The sequence below is a fragment of the Vicugna pacos genome, chromosome 18, assembly GCF_048564905.1.
Source record: "Vicugna pacos chromosome 18, VicPac4, whole genome shotgun sequence".
NCBI lineage: Eukaryota > Metazoa > Chordata > Mammalia > Artiodactyla > Camelidae > Vicugna > Vicugna pacos.
Genome location: NC_133004.1, coordinates 23,684,277 through 23,706,086, shown reverse-complemented (window position 1 = coordinate 23,706,086; position 21,810 = coordinate 23,684,277). Strand labels below are relative to the sequence as shown.

The 21,810-nt window shown below is 42.1% G+C and overlaps 1 protein-coding gene across 4 annotated transcripts in view; it reads left to right on the top strand.

Moving 5' to 3' along the window:
- Positions 1 to 21,810, top strand: part of PARN (poly(A)-specific ribonuclease) — a 148,212-nt gene that overhangs the window by 95,809 nt on the left and 30,593 nt on the right. For 3 of the 4 annotated variants that reach the window (XM_015245958.3, XM_072942655.1, XM_006212074.4), the window contains one exon: positions 13,127 to 13,316. In XM_015245958.3, coding sequence (XP_015101444.2) covers positions 13,127 to 13,316 — 190 coding nt within the window. Of the gene's footprint in view, positions 1 to 13,126; positions 13,317 to 18,120; positions 18,222 to 21,810 lie in introns of those variants that run through there. The other variant, XM_015245960.3, reaches the window with a different exon arrangement.

The following is a 21,810-nucleotide window of genomic DNA, read 5'->3' as shown; positions in this document are numbered from 1 at the left end:
AAATATTTTAAAATATTTTAAAGTGTAGCAGTATCACAACACTTGTCACTATTAATTTTTTTTAAGTTAGTGTTTTTAGATTTAACGCTTGACTCTTTAGCCTAACCAGCTGAGTTTGCATTGGATGTCCACATACTGAAAAAGATCTATGTCTTTATCTTCTTAGGACATAGAAAACAAAACGAATGCACAGAACAATGTTGAGGTCTTAGTAGCTTGAGACAGGAAAGTTGAACAATGCCAGTATCACTTTTTAAAAGAAAAAATTCCCTTATTCTCCTGCTAGTAAAGAATTTCGCAGGTCCTTTAACTGTGGGAGTGGTGAGGAACTTGTTACTTCTCTGAATTTGGGGAGTTCTGGGGGAATTGCCACCTTAGACCTAAAAGCATTTACTCACCGAATGAGAGCATCTCACTCTGGCTGACTCTCAGGCTCTCCCCGTCCCCTTTCTCTCCTCCCTCTCCCAGTCCCCCACTTCCTCTCTCTCTCTCCTTTCCTTCCTCGGCTCTCCTATGTATATATGTATTTGGCCCAAGAGAAACGTTCCTAAGTTTGCTTCAGCTGCTTTTGGCAGCTTAACATGCTCATGTCAGACCTGTGTGCTGCCCGTAGGTCTGACTGCTGATGTTGGCATCAGTGTCCTCCCATTACTGGGAGGCAGAGTTAAGGACGGGGGAAATAAGGAGATGGGATACTTTCCCTACAATCCTGAAGTCTGTAGGCAAATGAGTTGGTGATTTTAAAGGAGAAAGATAATAGTAGAATGCATATATGAAATGGGATGGGACTTTAAAACCAAACTAATTCTTACTAAGTTGCATGCTGCCCTTTTGAGCTGTTTGGTAATCCGTAGGGTTTTAGTGTGTAGTCTACAGACAGAACTCACCAATGAAATAAATTAGTTGTCGGGCATAGTCTCAGCAAAGGCAAAGAATAAAATTGATGTGGAAAATAAAACTGACTTCCTCATTCTTCATTTCCCCATTAGAGAAGTGCATGATTCTTTCTGTATACTTTTCTGAAGTCAAATGTTGCCCATTATAACGAATACATTTTATCGTCCCAAGGCAACCATTCCTTTTGTTATCAACTGACTTCCTCTCCACAGAGGGTGGTCACAGTGCCAGTGAGGGCTCCGAGAGAGCACCAAGGCGAGGCGGCTGGCCTAAGTGTTAAAGGAGGTTCTGTTGGCATTTCTTTCTAACGATTTTGGTGGTGACAGATCATACGTGGGTTGATGTCCTGAAGACGCTAAAGTGGCGAGTCAGTATTCGGCGTACATTTCAGAAGGTTCCGCATCTCTAGATGGACCACAGGGGTGGGAAGTGGGGAAGCGAACGAGGCAAGACCAGGGACAGGGAGCGTGGCAAGGGATGGTTGATGGGAACCATAGACGGAGTTGTCTCATTTACAGTTTCTAGGGAATTTCTGTGACTCCATCTGACTTGGCTGGGAGAGACCCCTCTGCATTTGGTGACTGCTGCCCTCCCTCCCCGTGGTAATGACTCACCCAGCAGGTGAGACAGCTAAGCCCTGCCTGTCTGATAAGGGCCTGTCATTCACATTCTCTCCCCAGGTCCCCTCCTTCCCTCCTGGGTTTCATTCGGTTAATGAGTAAGCTGAGTCATGAGGTGTAAGTAAATTCTTTCATCAAGTGAGAGCTGCATCAAAACATCCACAGAGAGACATTAAATGAAAGTATAAATATTGCAGCACAGCATCCCCCATATCTGGTTGGCTTATAAACAGACAGACTTTAAGCTTTTCAACTACTGAAACCTTTAAATCTGAAAATGTGCTGCTCTGTCAGGCTTTTTGTAAACACAGTCATTGGAGGTGAAGAAAAGATGGTGCACTTACGTGTTAATCACAATAGGGGTAATATTGTGTCAGATTTCATGCTTCAAACTGCCGGTGTTAACAGTCCAAAAGTATTGTCTTGGTGTTTGTGGTGGACGTTTATATTTGATACCTATTTGTATCTGGCATCCCGAAACATCTTTAACGAGAATTAGTCTGGATTATGAAGAACCCTACTTAACTGACGGCAGACCCAGCCACTCCCTCCAGCCAGCAGTTCAGTTACACACAGGCTCTGATGGGTGAATAGGTTGTGTCCTGAAAGTTCTTTTGTTGATTAACCTTTTAGAACACAAAGTGCATTGTCGCACAGAAATGCCACTTTGAATGGTGGGTGTCAATGAGCTGTGGCTTGTTTCAAACTTCAGGCCTGGGCCCATCAGTAGGTCAGGAAATCAATGTTAGTTGACACCAGTATAAAAAACAAGGGAGAAAGAAGCAGAATAGAAAACATCAGAGTGGGTTGCGTCGGAAAGGTAGGTCTTGTTTGGTGATACTGTTGTAATTTAAAACCTACCACAGACTGTATGCTGCCTTTAGAGGCTGAAAGGCTCCCGGGTCGGGGGAGGTTGTGTCAGTGATGGGTTAAATCTGGCCGTTTGCCGCTGTCCAGCACTGTGATGCCAGGCAAGGGGCTTTACCTGTCTGTGTCTCTGTTTTGTCATATTCAAAATAAGACTGGTTTTGTAGAGATAAGATTAGAGGTGAAAGGTGTATGTTAAGATTAATATATTAGGATATTATGGAATATAGGGTAATATACTAGGATTAGAGTTAATAGGTCATCTGGTACATGGTAACCTCTCTATAAACCATGATTATAATTTATTTGCACTTCTTTGTGATATATATGTAAGCAGTCCTTAAAGATACTGTTATAAAATAGTATAACGGAAACATACTATTTAGTCTTCCCTAGAGTAGAATTTATTTAGTGTTCCTGACATTTAGGATCTGCCATTTCCCACATTCTAGGAGGAGATCTTTGATTTTACTTTAAATTATCCCTGTGTAGTTGAGACATCAATCTTAATTTTCTCCCATGAAGTGTGAAGAATGTTGTAAATTGCCTTAGGTCTTTCAGCTGTCTGTCAAGTTCGTCAAGACTGTTAAGTATGGAATTGCTTCCCAACTCCCTATTTCAAGTTATGTGTTTTGTCTTAAAAAGAGGGGGGGAGGGGTATTCTGTATCTTTTTTTTTTTTTCAAGTGGCTCTCAATTCTCAACTTTTATGGAACTGCATCTGCTCCTGTTTGGCTCCACCATAAAATCGTTCTTACTTCCTACACATCACTACCTCATCTTTTAAGGAGCTATACCAGCACTTGTGTGTTGTGTAAACCTTTTTTTTTTTTTTTTGGTCTGGCTTGGGTTGAGAGCAGCTGCTGTGTTGACAGCTTTGAGGGGAGGTTAAAATCATCGTCGGAAGCATGGCATCAGAATCAGGGAGGTCGGAAGTCAAACTCAGCTCTGCCAGGTCGTTATTTCAGCCCTCTGCAGGTTACTCAACCTCTCTCAGCCTCTGTTTTCGCGTCTGTAAAAGTAGAGTTACTGCCCCACCGTATGGTGGGGCTGTTTTCAGAAGGAAAAGAGCTGGGACGGATTGGTAACTCTGCAGAGAAGGCCGCTGTCTCTGGCTGGGTCCCCATCACTCAGAGCTCCACGGCCTTTGCTGCCCTTGCTGTCCTCCCGGCCCCCAGCCCTGGTGCTCTCAGGAGACCCACCCCCTCCGCCCAGGAAAGAGTGGGCTCCCAGCCCCATTCAGAAGGTTCCGCCCCTTGGAAGTGGGGCCGCCAGGCATGCGTGCTCTGGGCCCGTCGCCTCTCCCAGCCCTGCGCAGTCCCTTTTCCCCACGCCCACCCGCTGGCTTCTTTCCAGTGGCGCGAAAACCAGCTGAATCCCTCCTGTCTCTTCAGAAGAGCCCTCCGGGACCCCAGGTCCCTTTGCTCCTGATTATTTCTTTCCTGTTACGAATTTCAGGGCTCTGCGTTAGTCGCCCTCACCCTCGTGCCCTCTCACCCTCTTTCAGCTGAGGTCCCTGGTGACCTCTGTGCCATAAAGGCCATGGGCTCTTTCCTCTTCCTCTTTCTGGTCGCTCAGCCCATTGACCCTTTCTTCCTTCCTGGGTTCCTCAGCCCCGGACTTCCCAGATTCGCCCTCCTCCTTTTCTGCCTGCAGCCTCCCCGGCTCCCGTGCCTTATCCTCCCCGTCTGTGTGGTGGTTGAATGTTGGTGTTCCTCAGAGTTCCACTGAGACTTCTCTTACTCTGTGCCTTTTCCAGCCCTCTTCCTGTTTTCCCCTTCAACCACAGTGATCTTGTAGAAACACATGAGATCATGCTCTCCTCGTGACTGAAGCCCTGTGGTGGCTCCTGCTGCACTTGGCACAGCTGGAGCCCTTGGTGGCGTGTCCATCAGGCCAGCTTCACTGTGGGCTCTCTCGCCTCCCTCGTTGGTCTCCACAGTTCAGGTCGAGTTTCAGTTCCTCGGTCAAGACTGTGTCTCATCTCTCATATTGGTCACTCCGTGTTCCTTTTGCCTGGAACGCAGTTCCCCACTCCGAGTTTTTGACACTGTCTACTCTCCCAACCTTCAAGTCTCAGGACAGGCTGAATGTCTTTTTCTTAGGGAAACAGTCCCTGTGTCCCAGGCCTGACCACCTCTCCACTGGAAACTCCAGCTTTCTAACCCTCAGCACATGTGTGGGGCTCTTGTGTCCTGTCCTTTCCCCCGGCAAATAAGGGACCGGGTCTCTGATTCACCCCCAGAGTCGAAGCATGGAAGATGGTGTGTTTGTTTATGGTTGGATGAATAAATGAACAAGTGAGAGTTTCATATGTTACTGTCTGTATTCATAAACAGGTAGGTGGGTGAATAAATGAGCAAGTGAGAACTAAATACATTCGTTTGCAAAGCAGGAAGCAGAGTTCTTGTGTATAATAAGTACTCAATAAATGGTAGCTTTATTTTTAATTGACTTTTTAGCTAGGAACCATGAAAAGGGGGAAAAAACATCCCCCAAGCTGGTTAATGGAAGCAGTGCCCCTTAATGACGTCATTCATGAAACGCTGCGGACATTGGCATAGGCCTTGGGAAATCAGAGCTTAAACAGCAGCCTCTTTCCCACAGTCAGCCTTTTAATATCTTATATTTCTTGTCTCTTTCTCCCTCCTGTCTCTCCTCATGTTAAAATCATCATTTCTCACCTAGATTCTCGCCTATTGCTCCCTATCAATATGTTCCTCTCCTCCTCCTCTAGGTTGTGAGCTTCCCTCCCTTCACCCCCCAGTGCCCAGCATGGTACCTGGGGCCAGTGTTTGTTGAGTGAATGAACAAAATGCGTGTTTCAAAAGCAGATTGTGGTGTTGTGGGGGCAAGGGTATAGCTCAGTGGTAGAGCACGTGCCTGGCCTGCATGAGGTTCTGGGTTCTATCTCTAATGCCTCCATAAACTAAAAATAAATTTAAAATCCCATCTTCCTCCCCCCTCAAAAAAAAAAAAAAGCAGACTGTGGTGTTGCCAGGAGAGTTAGTGAAAATTAATTGACTAATTTTGGTGTCAGTTCAGTTTTTAAAAATTATAGTTCAGACTTTTTGATTTTATACTTGTCCAGTATGGCTGATATATCGGTTCCTATATTTTCCATTTTCTTTCCACATTTTTGAATGAGAAAGATTTTGTTAGATTGTATCCCAGTTCTCAGTGATAACAGTATCCTGTGAGCTGTTGCAGACTCAGGTGTGTGAGGCCACCCTCACTTCAAGCATTCCAACGTGTGATAAGTTACAGCTCGCTGACTCTGTATCACTGTAGAATGTCTTATGTGTCTTAGACATAGTTCTTTTAGTATGAGCTATATATGTATTTTTTTCCTCCAAGTCAAATGGCTTTATTAGCCCCTGGGGGCCACATTTCTCCTCTACCACCACCACCTGCCCTCCAGGGGATGGGAACTTTGGGACCAGTGAGGGGCATGGGGAGTCCAGTGCACACTGCAGTATTGAGTCAGGCCCTAAGTAGGTGCCCAGGGCCCTACCTCCCTCCCTGCCTGTGAGGAGAGCCCAGTGGTGGGTGGGAGGTAGGCTCTGTTCCTGGCTGAATGTTCCCAGCCTGGAGGTGAGCTATATGTCTTTTGATTTAACAGCAGTCGCCTCATTAATTAGGCACCTGCTGTATGCCAGGCTCTGTGCTAACAGCTTTGCATATAGACATTCTGCTCTCCAAATAGCTTTCTAAAGTAGGTAGTTATGCCCATTTTAGGGATAAAGAAACGGGAGCCCAGGGAGTCAGGTGGCTTTCTTCAGACAAGTTCAGATTTTGGCAGGATTTGAACCCAGCTCCCTGTAGCCCCAGAACTCATGACTTTCCCACTTGACTTCATTGCCTCCCTTTATATACATTGTAAGTAAATGTCACCATATCCACAGCCTTTGTCCAGTTTGTAAAGAGTGTTTTCTTCATCATTTCCTTGGCCTTAATTAGAGACTGAGGTAAGATACAATGTGGGAACCAGGAGCAGACTGAGGGGCTGACGTGGAGGGAGATGAAGGTAGAGGCGTGGCTTGTAGGTGGCAGAACCTGGATGGGACCCACGTCCCCTCTGGCCGCTTGTTGGGAGCCCTGTGACTCCCAACAACTGCTCTCTTGGTTCTGATGACCCAGCAAGGGTACACGGGCAAGCTCCTCTTGCTGTCACTCTCTGCCTTCATGTCTTTTTAACCATGGCAGCCTGAACCTGCTTCCTCTGCTTCCTTCTCCTTAGTGCATGTGCTTTCCTGAATGTCTCCTCTGCATCAGGCCCTGTGATGGAGGCAGAGGTGAGCGACCCAAGTCCTCCTCTGCCTCTTACTCCATTATTAACACTGTCTTTTTTACAGGCCTTGAATCTCTTTCAAGAGCCTTAGTTTTTCATTCTTTCAGCTTTAGTACTTAAAAAAAAAATTTACCCTTTGTTGGAGAAGACTGCACTGTATGGGGAAGAATAGGGGACGAGGAACCCCAAGCCCTGGGTCCTGACCGTGTACCTGAGCCAGGTCAGTTGGTCTCTGCTGCCAAGGGCCGTTACCATGTCTTCCCCCATTGCTGTGATGCTCAGGTGTGGCGATGTGCACAGACTGTCACTGCCCCCGGGGAACCTGCCCTTTAGAGTCAGGGCCAGTGCTCTTCCTCCACGAATGCCAGATGATTCAGAAGCTGTGTTCCTTCCCCCCTTTCCTTCCATCATCTTAAATTCCTGCAAAAGAACCATGGTAGAACCCAGGTGCTATGAAGGCAAATAGAGTGTGATCCTTTCCATCGAAGAACATCTGGGCCCATGGTATAAATGTGAGGAAAGAGCAAGAGTTGAGGTGAGAGGGTCGGACCGAGCCAGAGGCCCTGATGGTACACTAGCAGGTTTGCACTTGATCTTTGCATTACAGAAGAGGACAGATCATGCCAGTAGGGAAGGCTGTACGGGCCAGGGTAAAACAGGGCCATCACCTGGGCTGGCCTGCCCACTTTCACCTGTTAGGCCCCCTGGAAATAGCTGTGCTGCGCACGGTTCTGACAGACCACCAGTTCCTGCATGCACCTTAGTATCTGCCTAGTTCCTTGGATGAGTTGAGGGGAAGTATCTCCAAGATCATTTTTTTGAATGCTGGAAAATGTTCATAGTGACCATTAGAGTTGAATGCTTTTGTAAAGTTGGCTGTCCCACAGAATCCAAGATAAAACCCTCCATTCTCTGTCTGGTAAAAGTACAGAAATGGTCATGCTGTTGCAAACCCAGACTTGGTCAAATTATATGGAATATGAGAAAACTTCTGAATCCACTATGTTCATATTTAAATAAACAAGTAAACACAAAGCAGCTTGTGGTGCACTCAGAAAGAGAGCATACAGGAGCAGGGCCCCAGGCTGGCGGCTGTGGGGGGATGTCAGAAGTGGGCACCGCGTTGATGGTTTGGGTGTAGGGTTTGGGTCTGCACAGCTGGCAGAGGCCACTCTCAGCACACGTCCCTTCTGGTAGTGGGCTAACATACCACGTTATCCTGGAGAGATTCCTTCTGCTCTTTACACAAAACTGTTGTGTGAAGAGATGGGCAGACTCTGAGTCTCTTGCAGACAGAGGTATTTGCCTGTGTTCACTCTGCATGACGTGGCCTGGGACCCTTCCAGTGCACTTGGTGTCATGAAAAGAATGTAGCTTTGGTTTGGATCCCAACTCTTGTAACCCTTGGGGCCTTGAAGTAGTCACTTCTTCTGAGCTTCAGTGTCCTTATCTATAAAGTCAGGATAATCCTTACAGGATTTTCCGTACCTGGCGGAGTAAGTAGCCAATAAATACTTCGCTTTCTTGTAAGCATCGGGCTGATAAGCACACAGGTAATTCCCTTAGAAACTGAGAACGTGATGTCAGTTGAGGATAACCGCTGCAAAAAAATGCAGGACTAATGGCTCGTAACTGCTTCTGAAGTCTCCTAATGCTCCCCCCACCCCACCCCCACCAGCAGTTGCCGCAATAAAGTGGTTTCGGCAGCCGCGATAACCAGGCGGCACAAACGTCCTCGGCTTCCCAAAGAAGGCTGAAGAAGGCTGGCGTTTCGGCAGCAGTGCTTGTTTACAGCACACGGACCATTTGGGGATACCTTCTTATCACCAAAGACATTGAAAATGGGGTGACTCCTACCTTATCTTACAGAGAACTTCTCACTTAGTCTTGGAAATGGCCCTTAGGACTTGCACAGGGCAAACAACAGAAAACCCAAACAGTCTGTTTGCTTAGAGGTAATAAACGTCTGTGAAACCCCCACTCAACCAGAGAACTAATGTGTTAGTAAGTTACGTCTCCCTGTGCTTCCTCCCCACCCCATCTTCCTATTCCCCACCAAGCTGCCACTCTCCTGAAAGTTGTGCTGATTATTTTCTTGCTTTTTTGGCTCCCTCTGCATCTCCCTCTCCCTCTCTTCACCACCCCTACAACTTCCCCCTATCTTTCCCCTCCCCCTCCTTCTCCTTTTCCCTCTACAAACCCACGAAATGATACCTTAATGTGCTCATAATTTGCCTTTGCCTGAGGTTGAACAACTCTTTATATAATTATTGGCATTATATGCTCCCCTTTCTGTGAAACAACTCAGCATGCTGTTCGTGTCTTTTGCCCATTTTTCTTTTGGGTGTTCCTTTACTGATTTGTAGGCATTTTTATGTATTCTGCTGCTAATCCTCCATCAATTGCTTGTGTTACAAATATCTTCTTCCAGTTCACAGATTGTCTTCACTCTCTGAAAAAAGTGTTGTCTGATGGACAAAAGTTTTCATATTAATGTAGCCAAACTTACTGATCTTTTTTTGTGTGCTTAACATTTTTTGTATCTTCATAAATTCTTTCCTACTTCCAGCTCAGAAAGATATTCACTTCTATTTTCTTTTCAAGTTTTCAAAGTTTGCTTTTGACATTTAAGTGCTTCATCCATCTGGAGTTGATTTTTCCGCCTGGTGTGAGTAAGAATCCAGCTTCTTTTTTTCCTATGGATAAACAATTTTTCCAACTTTTCCTTTTCCACACTGTCTGTCATGCTGTCTCTGTCCAAAATCAAAGTTTCACAGATGCTCAAGTCTGTTCCTAGGCTCTTCTGTATCATTGGTCACTCTTATCTCTGCACCATTACTGCGCTGGCTTAAGTACTACAGGTCTATGGTAAGCTTTTGTAGCTGGTAGGGCAAGCTGCCCCTTAAATGTTTGGGCTATCAGGGCCCATTTAAAATTTGGAATCAACCTTTCAGATTCCACAGAATAATCTAGGTGTAATTTACATACAGTGAAATTATCTTCTATTGTACAGTTCCTTGTTTTAACAAATGCACACCATCGTGTAACCACCACCATAATCAAGATACAAGACAGTTCTCTTTGTGGTTGACCTCCTCCCCCAATCCCTGACTGTCGCTGCTCTGTGTTCTGTTGAGTTTTTTTTTAATCTCATTTTAAATTTTTTCAATGTTCTGTTAAAACAGAGTTTTTAAATCTGGAACTGCATTAAATGTATGGATCAACTCAGGAAGGAATCTACAGCTTCTATTAAGTCTTCTTGTCCGTGAACATAATGGCATATCTTTCAACTTAGTTGGAAAGATTTTTGCTTGACAATAATGGAAAGTTCTAAATTAAAAAAAAAATCTAAACATTTTAAGTAATTCTTTAAAACTCTTAGTAGGGGAAGCATTTTATATGATAATTGTCACTCTAAATGGACACATAAATACACACAAATATATGTCAGACATGTGACAGTGTTACACTCTTTAAAAAATCATGTCTTGGTTCCAAACCAGCTTTGTTGCTTACCCTACAGGACCCTAAACAGGCTGCTTGGCTTCCTTGATGCTCAGACTCTCTCTCTCTGTGATGGTTAGAACATCCCTTCCTTGGGGGGCGGTTGTGAGGATTAAATGCTGTAATGTGTGCAGAGTGTCAAGAGACAGCAGACCCAGCACAGTGAAACCGTGGTTGGGTGAGACTATGGAGAGGAAGTGCTCTCACTCACCTACAAGGAACCAGGGAGGGCCCTCACCGTCTTCGGTTTCCCAGTGGCTCTAACAAAGTGGCATGACCGAAAGACGGCCTTGAATCATTTCCCTGACAAATTTGGAAAAGGTTAGTGTTACCAAGCCGCCTGCTACACGCTGCTTCTGACAGGCGAGCTGGAATCACTGGAGGACACAGCTGACAGCCAATTCATTTTGCTGATTCATCCGTTAGAGGGGTGGCTTTGAGCCAGAGCTTGGCTTCTAGATTAAAGGCTGAGAGCTGCAAAGCTGCTGGGACTTGAAGGAATGCTGGTAAATTGCTGCCATGTGAAGGCCAGCAGTGAAAAGTGGATTATTGTTTGTGTCCCCTTTTAAGTGATCCTAATTCCAAATGTGCTCAGATAAATTCCCCACTGTGGTTAGGGAGTTGTTCGTAACATGTGTCCACAGGGCCGAGAGCTAAATTATTGGAAACAATCGGATGCTATTAAATAGATCATCTTGGCTCCTTTGTGACCCTATTTCCACCTTTGCTTTCATGGGGAATGTTGACTCAAGCCTACTCTTTTACTTGTTAGTCCAAATTAAACTCAAGAGAGGCGTCATTGCAGATGTCACCCCTTTGAGGCATGCTTCCAAGTAAACCTGCCTGAATAAGGAATGAAACTTAAAAGAGGAAAACCCAAGCAATGCTCAGGACAGAACAACCATGTAGAATCTGTGGGTTCTCATTATATATCACATTGATAAATGAACCTGTTTTACTAGGTGGTCTCAAGCTTATAGGAAACTCTGCATAAAGCTTACGTGTGACAGTGTGAGCTTAAGAGGGTGGAAGTTGTGTCTTGTTTCACCAGCTATCTAGCATCGTCCCTGGGACAGACACCCAGTGAGCGATCGCTGGGTGGAAGCATGGATGGATGACGTCTGGTGGATGTACAGATTACTGGGTGGTTAGATAAGTGTGCCAAGAAAGTCAGAAGGTGTAGCCCATTGAAAGCAAGAAAAGTAACTCTCGGGAGGAAAAAGGTTTTTCAAGAGAAGCTCCTGTTTCTTTGGTTCTCTGATATGAGTGACTTTGGTCAATGAGTATCTCCAGAACTGAATGCTCTGTTTATCTCCTTGTGAGTGAGTCAGAACATGCTGTTTGGAGCTCACATTTCAGGAACTCACTCTACTCTGAGATAACGTGGAAGTTCTTTAATACCCTTAGAGTGTTTTCTTTTCCTTTTCTTTATTTTTCCTCTTTCACTCTAGAGTGAATACTTGAAGAGTACAGCAGACCTCTTAGTAAAAAAATTTTTTTAAAAAGATTTTATTTTCTTCCTGTTTTTCTATCTGTTGTTGTTCTCTTTTGCTTTGCTCTTTAGATGGCTAAACATTTAGGGCATGACAGTCTATAAACTGTTACTGTATTGAGAAGCTTTAGGCAAATCTGGTCCATTTAAGAGTGAAGACTAGAGTGTCAGGTGTCGGATATGTGGGGAGTGTCTGCCTCCCAGACAGTTGTCTTGCCCTGTGATGTAAGGTCCAGATGTGCTGGTGTCCCTGTCCGGTTCTGATGTGCTCATCACCACTTCCCGCGTTCTGCCTTGCACTCGCTCACTTAATATTTACTGAGAACTGCTCCGTACCGAGAACTTTGCTGGGAGTGGGATATAGACTCTTATCTCAGACGTCACGGTGCTTTTGCCGCATGCTCGGGTACCACGTCTGCTCCCAGCCACCTCCACCAGCACGACCCGGCCCTTACTGTCTCGCTGCTAGTGTAGGCGATAACTGCTGGCAGTGGCAGTGGGCCTGGGGAGTATGTGCTTCAAACTGCAGGAGCCGGAACCAGCAGCTGAATGCCTGTCCGTTAGCACGTTTCCATGGGGCCTCACCCTGACACTTCCCGCACAGTCCATCCCCCAGACTCCGAGGAAGAGGCAGCAAAACTGACTGGGCCATACTCAAGCATTAACACCAAAGACAGAACAAGCTCCAGCTTCTAGTACTCCTGCCAGAGGCACATTTCAGAGAATTCGCAATCTTTGTGAGCAGAAGAGGCCTGTCTCAAGTATTGTGGGAATATCTTGAATCTACAGAGTCTAAAGGGAAGTGCAGAACAGCAGGAAAGGCCCTGGCCTTAAGGTCGAAGCAGCCTGGTTTTGCCTCCCAGCACTGCCCCTGGCCCCGGTGTGGCCTGTGGCAGTCCCCCGACCTCTGTGTCCCTGCTTTCTCCTGGGCAGTGAAGACCATTCCTCCTTTGCAAATGTGTTGTGAAGCTTAGACATCGTGTATGCAAAACGCTGGGCACAGACATCCAGGAGACCTTCAGTATTTGACACAGTGACCAGCACTGCTGTCAGTGTTGCTTTTATTGTCATCTTTATTGTTAACAAAATAGGTGAGGCTTTATAGTTTTCCCTTAGCGGTTTGGTTTTTCATTTTCTTACTCTGAAAATGAGTAATTTTCAAGCATAATGTTACCTGCAAATATGTGGCAAATTAACGTTTTACTTAAATCATTCTAGTTCTCTGTAGTTTACAGAACACTTTCACACTGTAAAGGAGATTGGGGAATGGAGACACTCTTTTCTCTGGATGAGAAAACTCAGACTTGGAGAGTCCATGGGATGTTTCCAAGGCCACCTGGCTTCTAAATGGCAGAGCTGGGCTCGGAGCTCAGACCTGAACCCAGGGCTCCCTTTCGCAAGTGACATCTCGGGTGAGGCCAGACTCTTTGGTAAGGATTTTTTCTTTTCCTCGTAGCTGTCAACACCAGCAAATATGCAGAAAGCTATCGGATCCAGACCTATGCTGACTATGTGGGGAAAAAACACGAGGAAAAGCAGATCAAGAGAAAGTGGACAGAAGATGGTTGGAAGGAGGTTGAGAGAAAGCGGCTGAACACGCAGTGCGTCTCCTACACTCCGCAGAATCACTATTACCATGCCAGCAGGTAAGAGCTCCTGCCTGTTGATTTGAAAGGGCATTCTTCTTGTTGCTCCTGATGGGATTGTAAGTAATAAATCTGACTTGTAAGAAAGACTTTGTTCTAACTTTTCACTCAATATCAGAAGTTACTGCTACCTTAATTCCTTCTGTGCTGTACAGACCACAGCCATTTCAGTTACCACTCTAAAAACCCCGGTGGGGCAGACTGGGGAAACGTCTTATTCCCATTTTAGGGGTGAGGAAACAGAGGCTCCAGGACTTGCCCACCATTCAGTGACAGAGCCAGGATGAGCTCTTCTGTCTGATTCCTTCTTTTCTCAAGCTGCCATGTTGCTTCTGGAACTCCTTTCAGGTCCCATGTCGACACCGAACCACATGCCTTGCTGGAGAAAGAGAACTTGACACATTCTTCCTTTACTAACCTACAATCATACTTTCCAAAGATAATAACTGGTGAAGTTTTAGGATCTTTGTGAAATTATAAAACAGAGGTATAGAAAATGGGGGGAGGGGGAGTTCATTCTAGAAAATTACAAAGATTAGAAAAGTGTGAATTAACAAAAGAAAGAATTGGTGGGAGGGTATAGCTCAGTGGTAGAGTGTGCGCTTAGTTAGCATGCATGAGGTCCTGGGTTCAATCCCCAATACCTCCATTAAAAATGAGCAAACAAACAAACCTAATTACCTCCCTCCTCTGTTAAAAAAAAAAAAGAAAGAAAAAAAAGTAGCCATAATCCCACTACCCAGAAGCAATCACTGTTAATATTTTGGATTGCCCTCCTTACTTTTTAAATGGTTTTTAGAGATTTTTCAAGTTGAGTTATAATTACCATACAATAAAATGTATAGATCTAAAATGTTTAGTTCGAAGAGTTTTTAACAGTTACATGTATCTATGTAACCACCACTCAAAGCAAGATATGGAACATTTCTATCTCCCATCTCAAAATTTCCTTGGGCCTCCTTTTCAGGTAACTCCAAGCCTCCCCTGGGCTAAGCAACTATTTCAAATTTCTGTCACTATGGATTAATTTTGATTACTCTTGGAATTTATTTTTAAAAGAATCATATGGTATTGTGTTTGGGTTCTTTCACTTAACATGTTTTTGGAATTCATCCTTGATGTGTACATATCAGGAGTTCATTTATTTTTAATGTTCAGTAGTATTTCATTGTATGGATATATAACATTTACCTGTTCTCCTTTTGGTAGACATTTGGATTGTTCCCAGTTTGGGACTATTGTGAAAAAAAAAGGCTGCTATGAACATTTCGGTAAACAACTTCTTGTGAGCATATGTTTTTATTTCTCTTAAGTAAATATCTAAGAGTAGAATTGTCGGTTCTTAGGACAGATATGTTAAAATTTGTAGGAACAATCAAACAGTTCTCCAAAGTAGATGTACCATTTTATACTCTACCAGAATTATTTGACGGTTCCAGTTGCTCCACATCCTTGTCAACACTTAGTGCTGTCAGTGTTTTTTATTTTAGCCATTCTAGATAATATAAGATGATATTACATTGTAATATGAATTCCTCTGGTTGACCCCTTTTGTGTGTTTCGTGACCATTCAGATACCTTCTGTTTGAGGTGGATATTTAAATCTCTTGCCCATTTTCTAACTGGGTTGTTTGCCTTTTTACTGTAGATTTGTAGGAATTCTTTTAAGTATTCTGGATACACATCCTTTGTCAGGTATATGTGCTGCAAATATATTTTTTTGATTCTGGGGAAATACATTCATTTTATCAGTGATGTCTAGTGAGCAGATGTTTTTAATGTTGATGATGTCCTGTTTGTTTATTTTTTTCTGTTACGGTTAGTGGCATTTTTTTTTCTGTCCAAAAAATCTTTGCCAGCCCTAAAATTGCAATGATTTTTCTGTTTTCTTCTAGAAAGTTTATAATTTTCGCTTTTACATTTAAGTCATGACCCATTTCAAATTAATTTTATATATGGAATAACATAGGAGTCAAGGTTTAGTTTTTTCCATATGGATATCTACTTGTTCCAACAGCATTTGTTAAACAGACTTTACTTACTGACTTGACTTGGCACTTCTGTCAAAAATAAATTGACCATGTATGTCTCGGTCTATTTCTGGACCCTTCTGTTCCACTCATTTTTATACCTGTTCTTCTGCCAATATCACACTTTCTTATTTCTGTGACTTTATAAAGTCTTAAAATCAGGTAACATCCAACATTGTTTTTCTTTTTCAGATTGTTTGGCTATTCTAGATCCTTTGTATTCCACAAAAATTTTAGAATCATCTTGTCTGTTTTTCACTTAGACTTGTTTTGTATTTTTTACTGTAGAAGTCTTATATGTCATGTTTATTTTTTTCTAAATATTTTATATTATTGATATTATAAGTGGAATTGTTTTTTAAATTTCATTTTCAAATTGTTCTCTGCCTCTATATAGACATATTATTGTTTCACATTGACCTTGTATCCTGCAACCTTTCAAAATTAACTTATTCTGATAGTTATTTTAATATATATTCCACAGGGATTTTTTAATGTACACAATCATGTTGGCATGCTATTAATAACAGTTTATTTCTTTTCCAATCTTTATTTCTTTTTCTTGCCTTATTGCACTGGCTAGCCCTCAGGTATATTGTTAAATAGAAATGGGAAGAGTGGATTTCCTTGCCTTGTTTCCAGTGTTAGAGAGGGAAGTGCAGTGTTTCCCTTTGAAGGATGATTCTTAGGTTGTCCATACAAGTCTTTTTTCAGGTTGAGGAATTTCCCTTCCGTTTCCTGTTTGCAAAGAGTTTGTATCATGAATAGATGTTGAGTATTTTCTGATGCTCTTTCCATATCTTTTAAAATTGTCGTGTGATTTTTGCCCTTTATCTTGTTAATATTTTGAATGACATTGATTGGTTTTTGAATGCTTAATCAGATTTGCATTCCTAGGAGAAATCTCACTTGTCATGATGTATTACCCTCTTTAGGTGTTGTTGGATTTGAGTATTTGTTAAGTATTTTTGTATCTTTGTTTATGAGGGTTTATTAGACTGTAATTTTCTCTTTTTTGTATCTTTGTCAAATTTTGGTATCAAGATTATGCTGACCTCATAAAACTAGTTAGGAAGTTTCTCTTCTGTTACTTTGTGACAATGTGTATAGTATTTTTCCTTAAATTGTTAGTTGAGTTTACCAGTGAAGACATCTGGACATAATTTTTTTTGTGGAATGGTTTTTGATTATGAGCTCAATTTCTTTAATAGATATGGCACAGCTTAGGTTTTCTATTTTCTTGTATCACTTTTACTAATTTGTGTTTTCCAGGGATTATTCTATTTTATTTATGTTGTCAGATTCATCAACATAAAATTATTAGCTCGAAATAGTCCCTTATAATTTTAGTATCCATAGGCTCTAGAGTTACGTTCCTTTAGTACTGACATTGGGTATTAGTTTTTCCTCTCTTTTTTCCTTACTAGGGTGTTTTACCAATTAATTCTTTCTAAGTACCAACTTTTAACTTCATTAATTTTTCTGTATTGTTTTTGTTCTATTTTTAAAATTTATTTATACTCTTGTTCCTATGACTTCTTGTACTTATTTTGGATTAAGTAGTTATTCTTTGGATTTGTCAGGTTTGGGAACTTAATATGTTATTCTCCCACCTTAAGATGGGAACTTAAGTCTTTGATTTTATGTTTCTTCTTTTCTAAAAAAAAGTGTTTAAAGCTGTAAGTTTTCCTTTAATTTCTGTTTAACATCATCCCACATATTTTGATATGTTGTCTTTTCACTGCCATCTATTACAAAATATTTTCTAATTTTTCTCGTGCTTTCTTCTTTAACCCACGAATTATTTAGAACTTCTTTGATAATTGTTGAGGCATGTTTTATGGCCTGGCATATGGTCTGTCTTGGTGAATGTTCCAGGTGTACTTGAATGAGTGTCATGTTCCATTAACATTATTTTAGGTTACATTGGTTCATGGTTTTGCCCAAATCTTATGTATCTTTACTGATTGGTTTTGTTTGTCTGTTTGTTTTTGGCCTACTTTTTCTTTCAGCTACCAGGAGTGGTACAACTGTGGTTGCAGATTTGTTTATTTCTCCATTTAATTGTATCAGTTTTTGCTTCACATATTTTGAAGCTCTTTTGATAGGTATATACCCATTTAAGATTGTTATGTCTTCTTAATGAATTGCCTCTTTTATCATTATGGAATATTTCTCTTCAGTTCTAGTAATAATGCCTTGTTTTTGTTTGTTTATTTTGTCCAATATTAATATAGGCACTCTTATTTCTTATACTTGGTATTAGCCATTTAATGGCAACTTAAAAACTTTGTCTTATGTTTCTTATAAATAGCATATCACTGTGTCTTGCTTTTTTCCATTCTGACAATCCCTGCCTTTTAATCTAATTAATGATACAAGGGTGGGGGAGTCTGTCTCCCATCTTGATGTTTATTTCCTGTTTGTCCTGCTTTTTTGTGTCCATCTGTTCTGCTTTTCTGTTGCTTCTTGCATCAACTGTGTATTTTTCAGTCTTTGCTGATATTTTAGCATCCCGTTTTATCTTCTTATTGACTTTTTTCTTACACTTCTTTGCGTTATTTTTTGTCACTGCTCCAGAGTAAGATGGCAAACTATAGTCCACAGGCCAGTCTGGCCACATGTTTTTATGAAGTTTTATTGGAACACAGCCATGCCTATTAATTTACATATTGCCTCTGGCTGCTTTGCATTTCATTGGCAGATTTGGGTAGTAGTGACAGAGACCATGTGGCCCACAAAACTGAAACTATCTACTGTCTGTTCCTTTACAGAAAAGTTTGCTGATCCCTGCTGTAGAGCTACACTGTCCAGTACGGTAGCTACTAACCACCCACACACAGCTAATGAGCACTTCAGATGTGGCTAGTCCAAACTGAGATGTGTTGTAAATTTAAAACACACATGTGATTTTGAAGACTTGAGTACATGTTGAAATTATAACATTTTGGATATATTTGGCTAAATAAAAATATTATTAAAATTAATTTTACTTGTTTCTTTTCACCTTTTTTTAATGGTGGCTCCTAGAAAATTTAAAATTGAGTATCTGGTCCACAGCATATTTCTGATGGCCAAGCACTGCTCTAGAGATTATAATATGCCTCTTTCATGTATCACAGTCTGTCTTGAAGTGAAAATTATACTACTTCATGAACAATGTAAGATTTTTACCTAGCGTTTATCTCTATCTACCCACCTGCACCCTTTGTGATCCTTTGTCTCATGTATTACTTCTACATTCTGTGAACTGGATACATTGTTGCTTTTGTTCCTTTTCTTTTTCTTTAAACAGTTAATACTTGTAAAGAAAATAGGGGACTAAAATATGGGAAAAATAGCAGAAGTATAAACATAAAAATTCAGGCATGATTCGGTCCAGTTCAGATTGTGTGGGGTCCTTATGTGACTCTTGTGACACTTCTCTTGGCTCTGGAGAATTGACTCTGAGACCTTGGGAGACAGCCACAACAGCTGAGCTGCTGAGGTTGACTGTTAGCGGTGCTGACGGGTGGATTTCTTCTGCTGTTTGCAGTGGTGGTGTGGTAGCAGGCTTCTTTTCTTTCCTCTGATAGATGCAGTGTCCGGAACACTCAAGGAGTTTGTAGTCGATAACTGGACAAAAGATAGGGCTTAGGTTCTGGGAAGCTGGACTGGCCATAAAGTGGCTTGAGAAGGGAAGAATGAGATTTGGTTTGGTGTCACGAGATCTGAGTCAAGTACAGGTTGGCATGGCATTGGAAGGATCCTCCTTTACAGTGGGCGCTAAAACACTGAAGCTCTCACTAACAGATATTTAGTCCCTGTAAATAAACACTGATGTTTGAAATATTCTTGAAAGACAGATGCTATTACCATTCATATTTAATTAAGAATGTTCTATAATTAAAGAAAATGGTCTTCTAAAGCCACTTTGCCCTTGCAGAGATGTGGTCAGGCGTGTCTATGGGTTATTTGCTCTTTGGCTTATTTCAACAGTTAGGAAAAACCCGTTGGCTATTCTCTTCCTTCTCATCTTTCCTTTCTATGAGACTAAATTTCAGCCTTCCTTGAAAATATAGTAGCTCCTGGGAATTCCTGCTCTTGTTGGAAATGCTGAAGGCTATATCAAAGCTATGGTTTTCAGATTTTATGTAATTTTCATCTCAAGTTAGTGGTTTCTGCAAGTAATTGAATGTGCATTTTATATGAGGAAATGGAGGGAAAGCCTTTTAGAGACAAAGAAGAATTCCAAACTGTTCCAGGACCGATTGCTTTGTCAGAGGCTTACCCGTTTATCCATAAATTGGTCTGTGGAGCAAGTGTTCTCCCTCCTCTGACTAAAAAATGCCTTAGAGACAACAGAAGCCACAGGGTGGAAAGGGAACTGACTTACCGGCAGCTGAACCACAAGGGTTCTAGCTTAAGCGCCGCCGGTACCTTGGGAAAGACTTCATTCACTCCTCCCTTGGGTAAATACCCAGCGAGAGCCCAGTATTTGCCTCTGTTTTCTCATCTCAAGTGAAGCATTGTGTTGGAAAGATTGCTTTAGGTCCCTTCTAGCCCTTAAATTCCAAGTGTTTTTACACCGTAGGGCATGAGGAGGACACTGGTCAAAGCTCTGGAGAGAGACCCTTGCATCATCTCCTCAAATAGCGGGTGGTTTCCTCTCAACCCAAGAGTTAGATTTTTGAAAATTGCTATAGTTGGCTGACTTTTAGTTAAGGAGTATATAATGAAAGTAAGACTGGGTAAAGCAGTGTCACGAGTGAACCTCTGAAAGTCCTTTGTCACACTGAAATACCAAAGGCAGCACCCCAAATAAAGGAAAGATCGTTGACCTTTCATTGGGTACTGCCTTTCAAATTCCCACCTGCCATCTGTATACTAGAATTTCTTGGAAGCTCCTTCTCCCCATGATTTCAAGAAGCTGGTTAGACACCACTCGTCAGTAGCAGAAGAAACTTGCACTCAGCCCTTTTTGTCCTCTATGTCTGGTCCTCTGCTTTCACATTCATTGTTTTCCTGCTTCTGTGACTCGGAGTGGTTGCCTCTCACCTTCAGACCCACCACCGCCTGCCGGTCTCAGCGTGAGTCTCCCCAGCATGAGCCCCCCACCCCCACCCTGGTGGCCGTTCAGTCCCTGGCAGCAGTTGAGGGGCACACTCAGGAGCTCTGTGTTAACCTTCTCTTGTTTCTTTTTTCACTTTTGAGTCCATCGCAGGAATCTCCATTTAGCTTTGACTGCTGCTTCTGTTCCTGGTCTCAGCTGCCTTTTTCTGGGGAAATTTCCAGTTTTTTTTTTTTCTTGTTTCCTTCTCGTTCCTATAGCTTAGGAACAGACTTTACATCTGTGTCTCTATGTTAACCAAATGACATTTCTACAATTTGCGAATCCTTAGCTGCTGGAAATGGCTATAAAAGTTAATCTAATCTAACCACGTCAGAATCTTTCTTGTATTTGGGCAGGTAAATGTTGGCAAATTCACTGTAGATCTTGTGGGTTCAGTATATTTTAGCAGAAACAAAGTGTTTCCTGTGACACTTTTTAAACCATTGGAGTGATAAATGCACATAATTCTGAAAAATTTGTGTGGTACAGGAGAATATAAAGTGAAGGGGGAGAAATCTTGGCTCCACACTCCCAGTTCTTTTTCCCAATGGCCGCTACTCTTACCATGTTCTTTCAGTGGTTTCCTCTGTACTTTTAAATAATACCTCTATTTCTTGTCTTAAAAACTTTGAGCAAAACATCTTGATCACTTACAAAAAAGATTAAAAACTTGACACATACATATTACCTTCTCTTTGGCCCCCTTCTCACTTTGGGTAGTGATGTTAGTTATACTTTTGACTACTTTTTTGTATCTGCACTTTTTTGCTTTCTTGAGAACTTGATTCCAAGAAATGGCAGCAGGTATACAGTGTCTATAATATGATTGTATAAAGGCAGTATTCTGAAGGAAAAGTTCATAATGGGGCCCACAGAGAAGAAAATATATTCCTGAGACATTCAAGCTTTGCCACCCAAAGGAGAATATTCCAAAGATCTCAGCTTTTTTGTGTGTAGGGTTTTTTTTTGAGGGAAATACAATCTTTTCCTTGAGTGACTTTTTTTTTTTTTTACATACGGGGTGTATGGTTAATAAATTCTTTTAAAATGTCTCTATTTCACCTTCATAATTGATAATGTTGCCGAATAGAGACATCTAGATCCAAAATTTTATCCTTTCAGGATTTAAATACATTGCTCTCACCACTATGATCATTGAGTTACTCTCCTGTTTCCCTTCAAGGAAGGTGCCATGCTTTCTGTGTCTTCGTATCTCTCGTACCTAACCTGATCCAGAGGATGTCCCCAGATGTTTGGTAAATGAATGAATGAATTCTCAAGTGCCAGTTTCCTGAGTGCCTGCTCTGGGCTAGGTCTCCTGTTTCATCTCATGGGACGCTCACAGCAGCACTGTGAGGGAGGTGAGGTCATC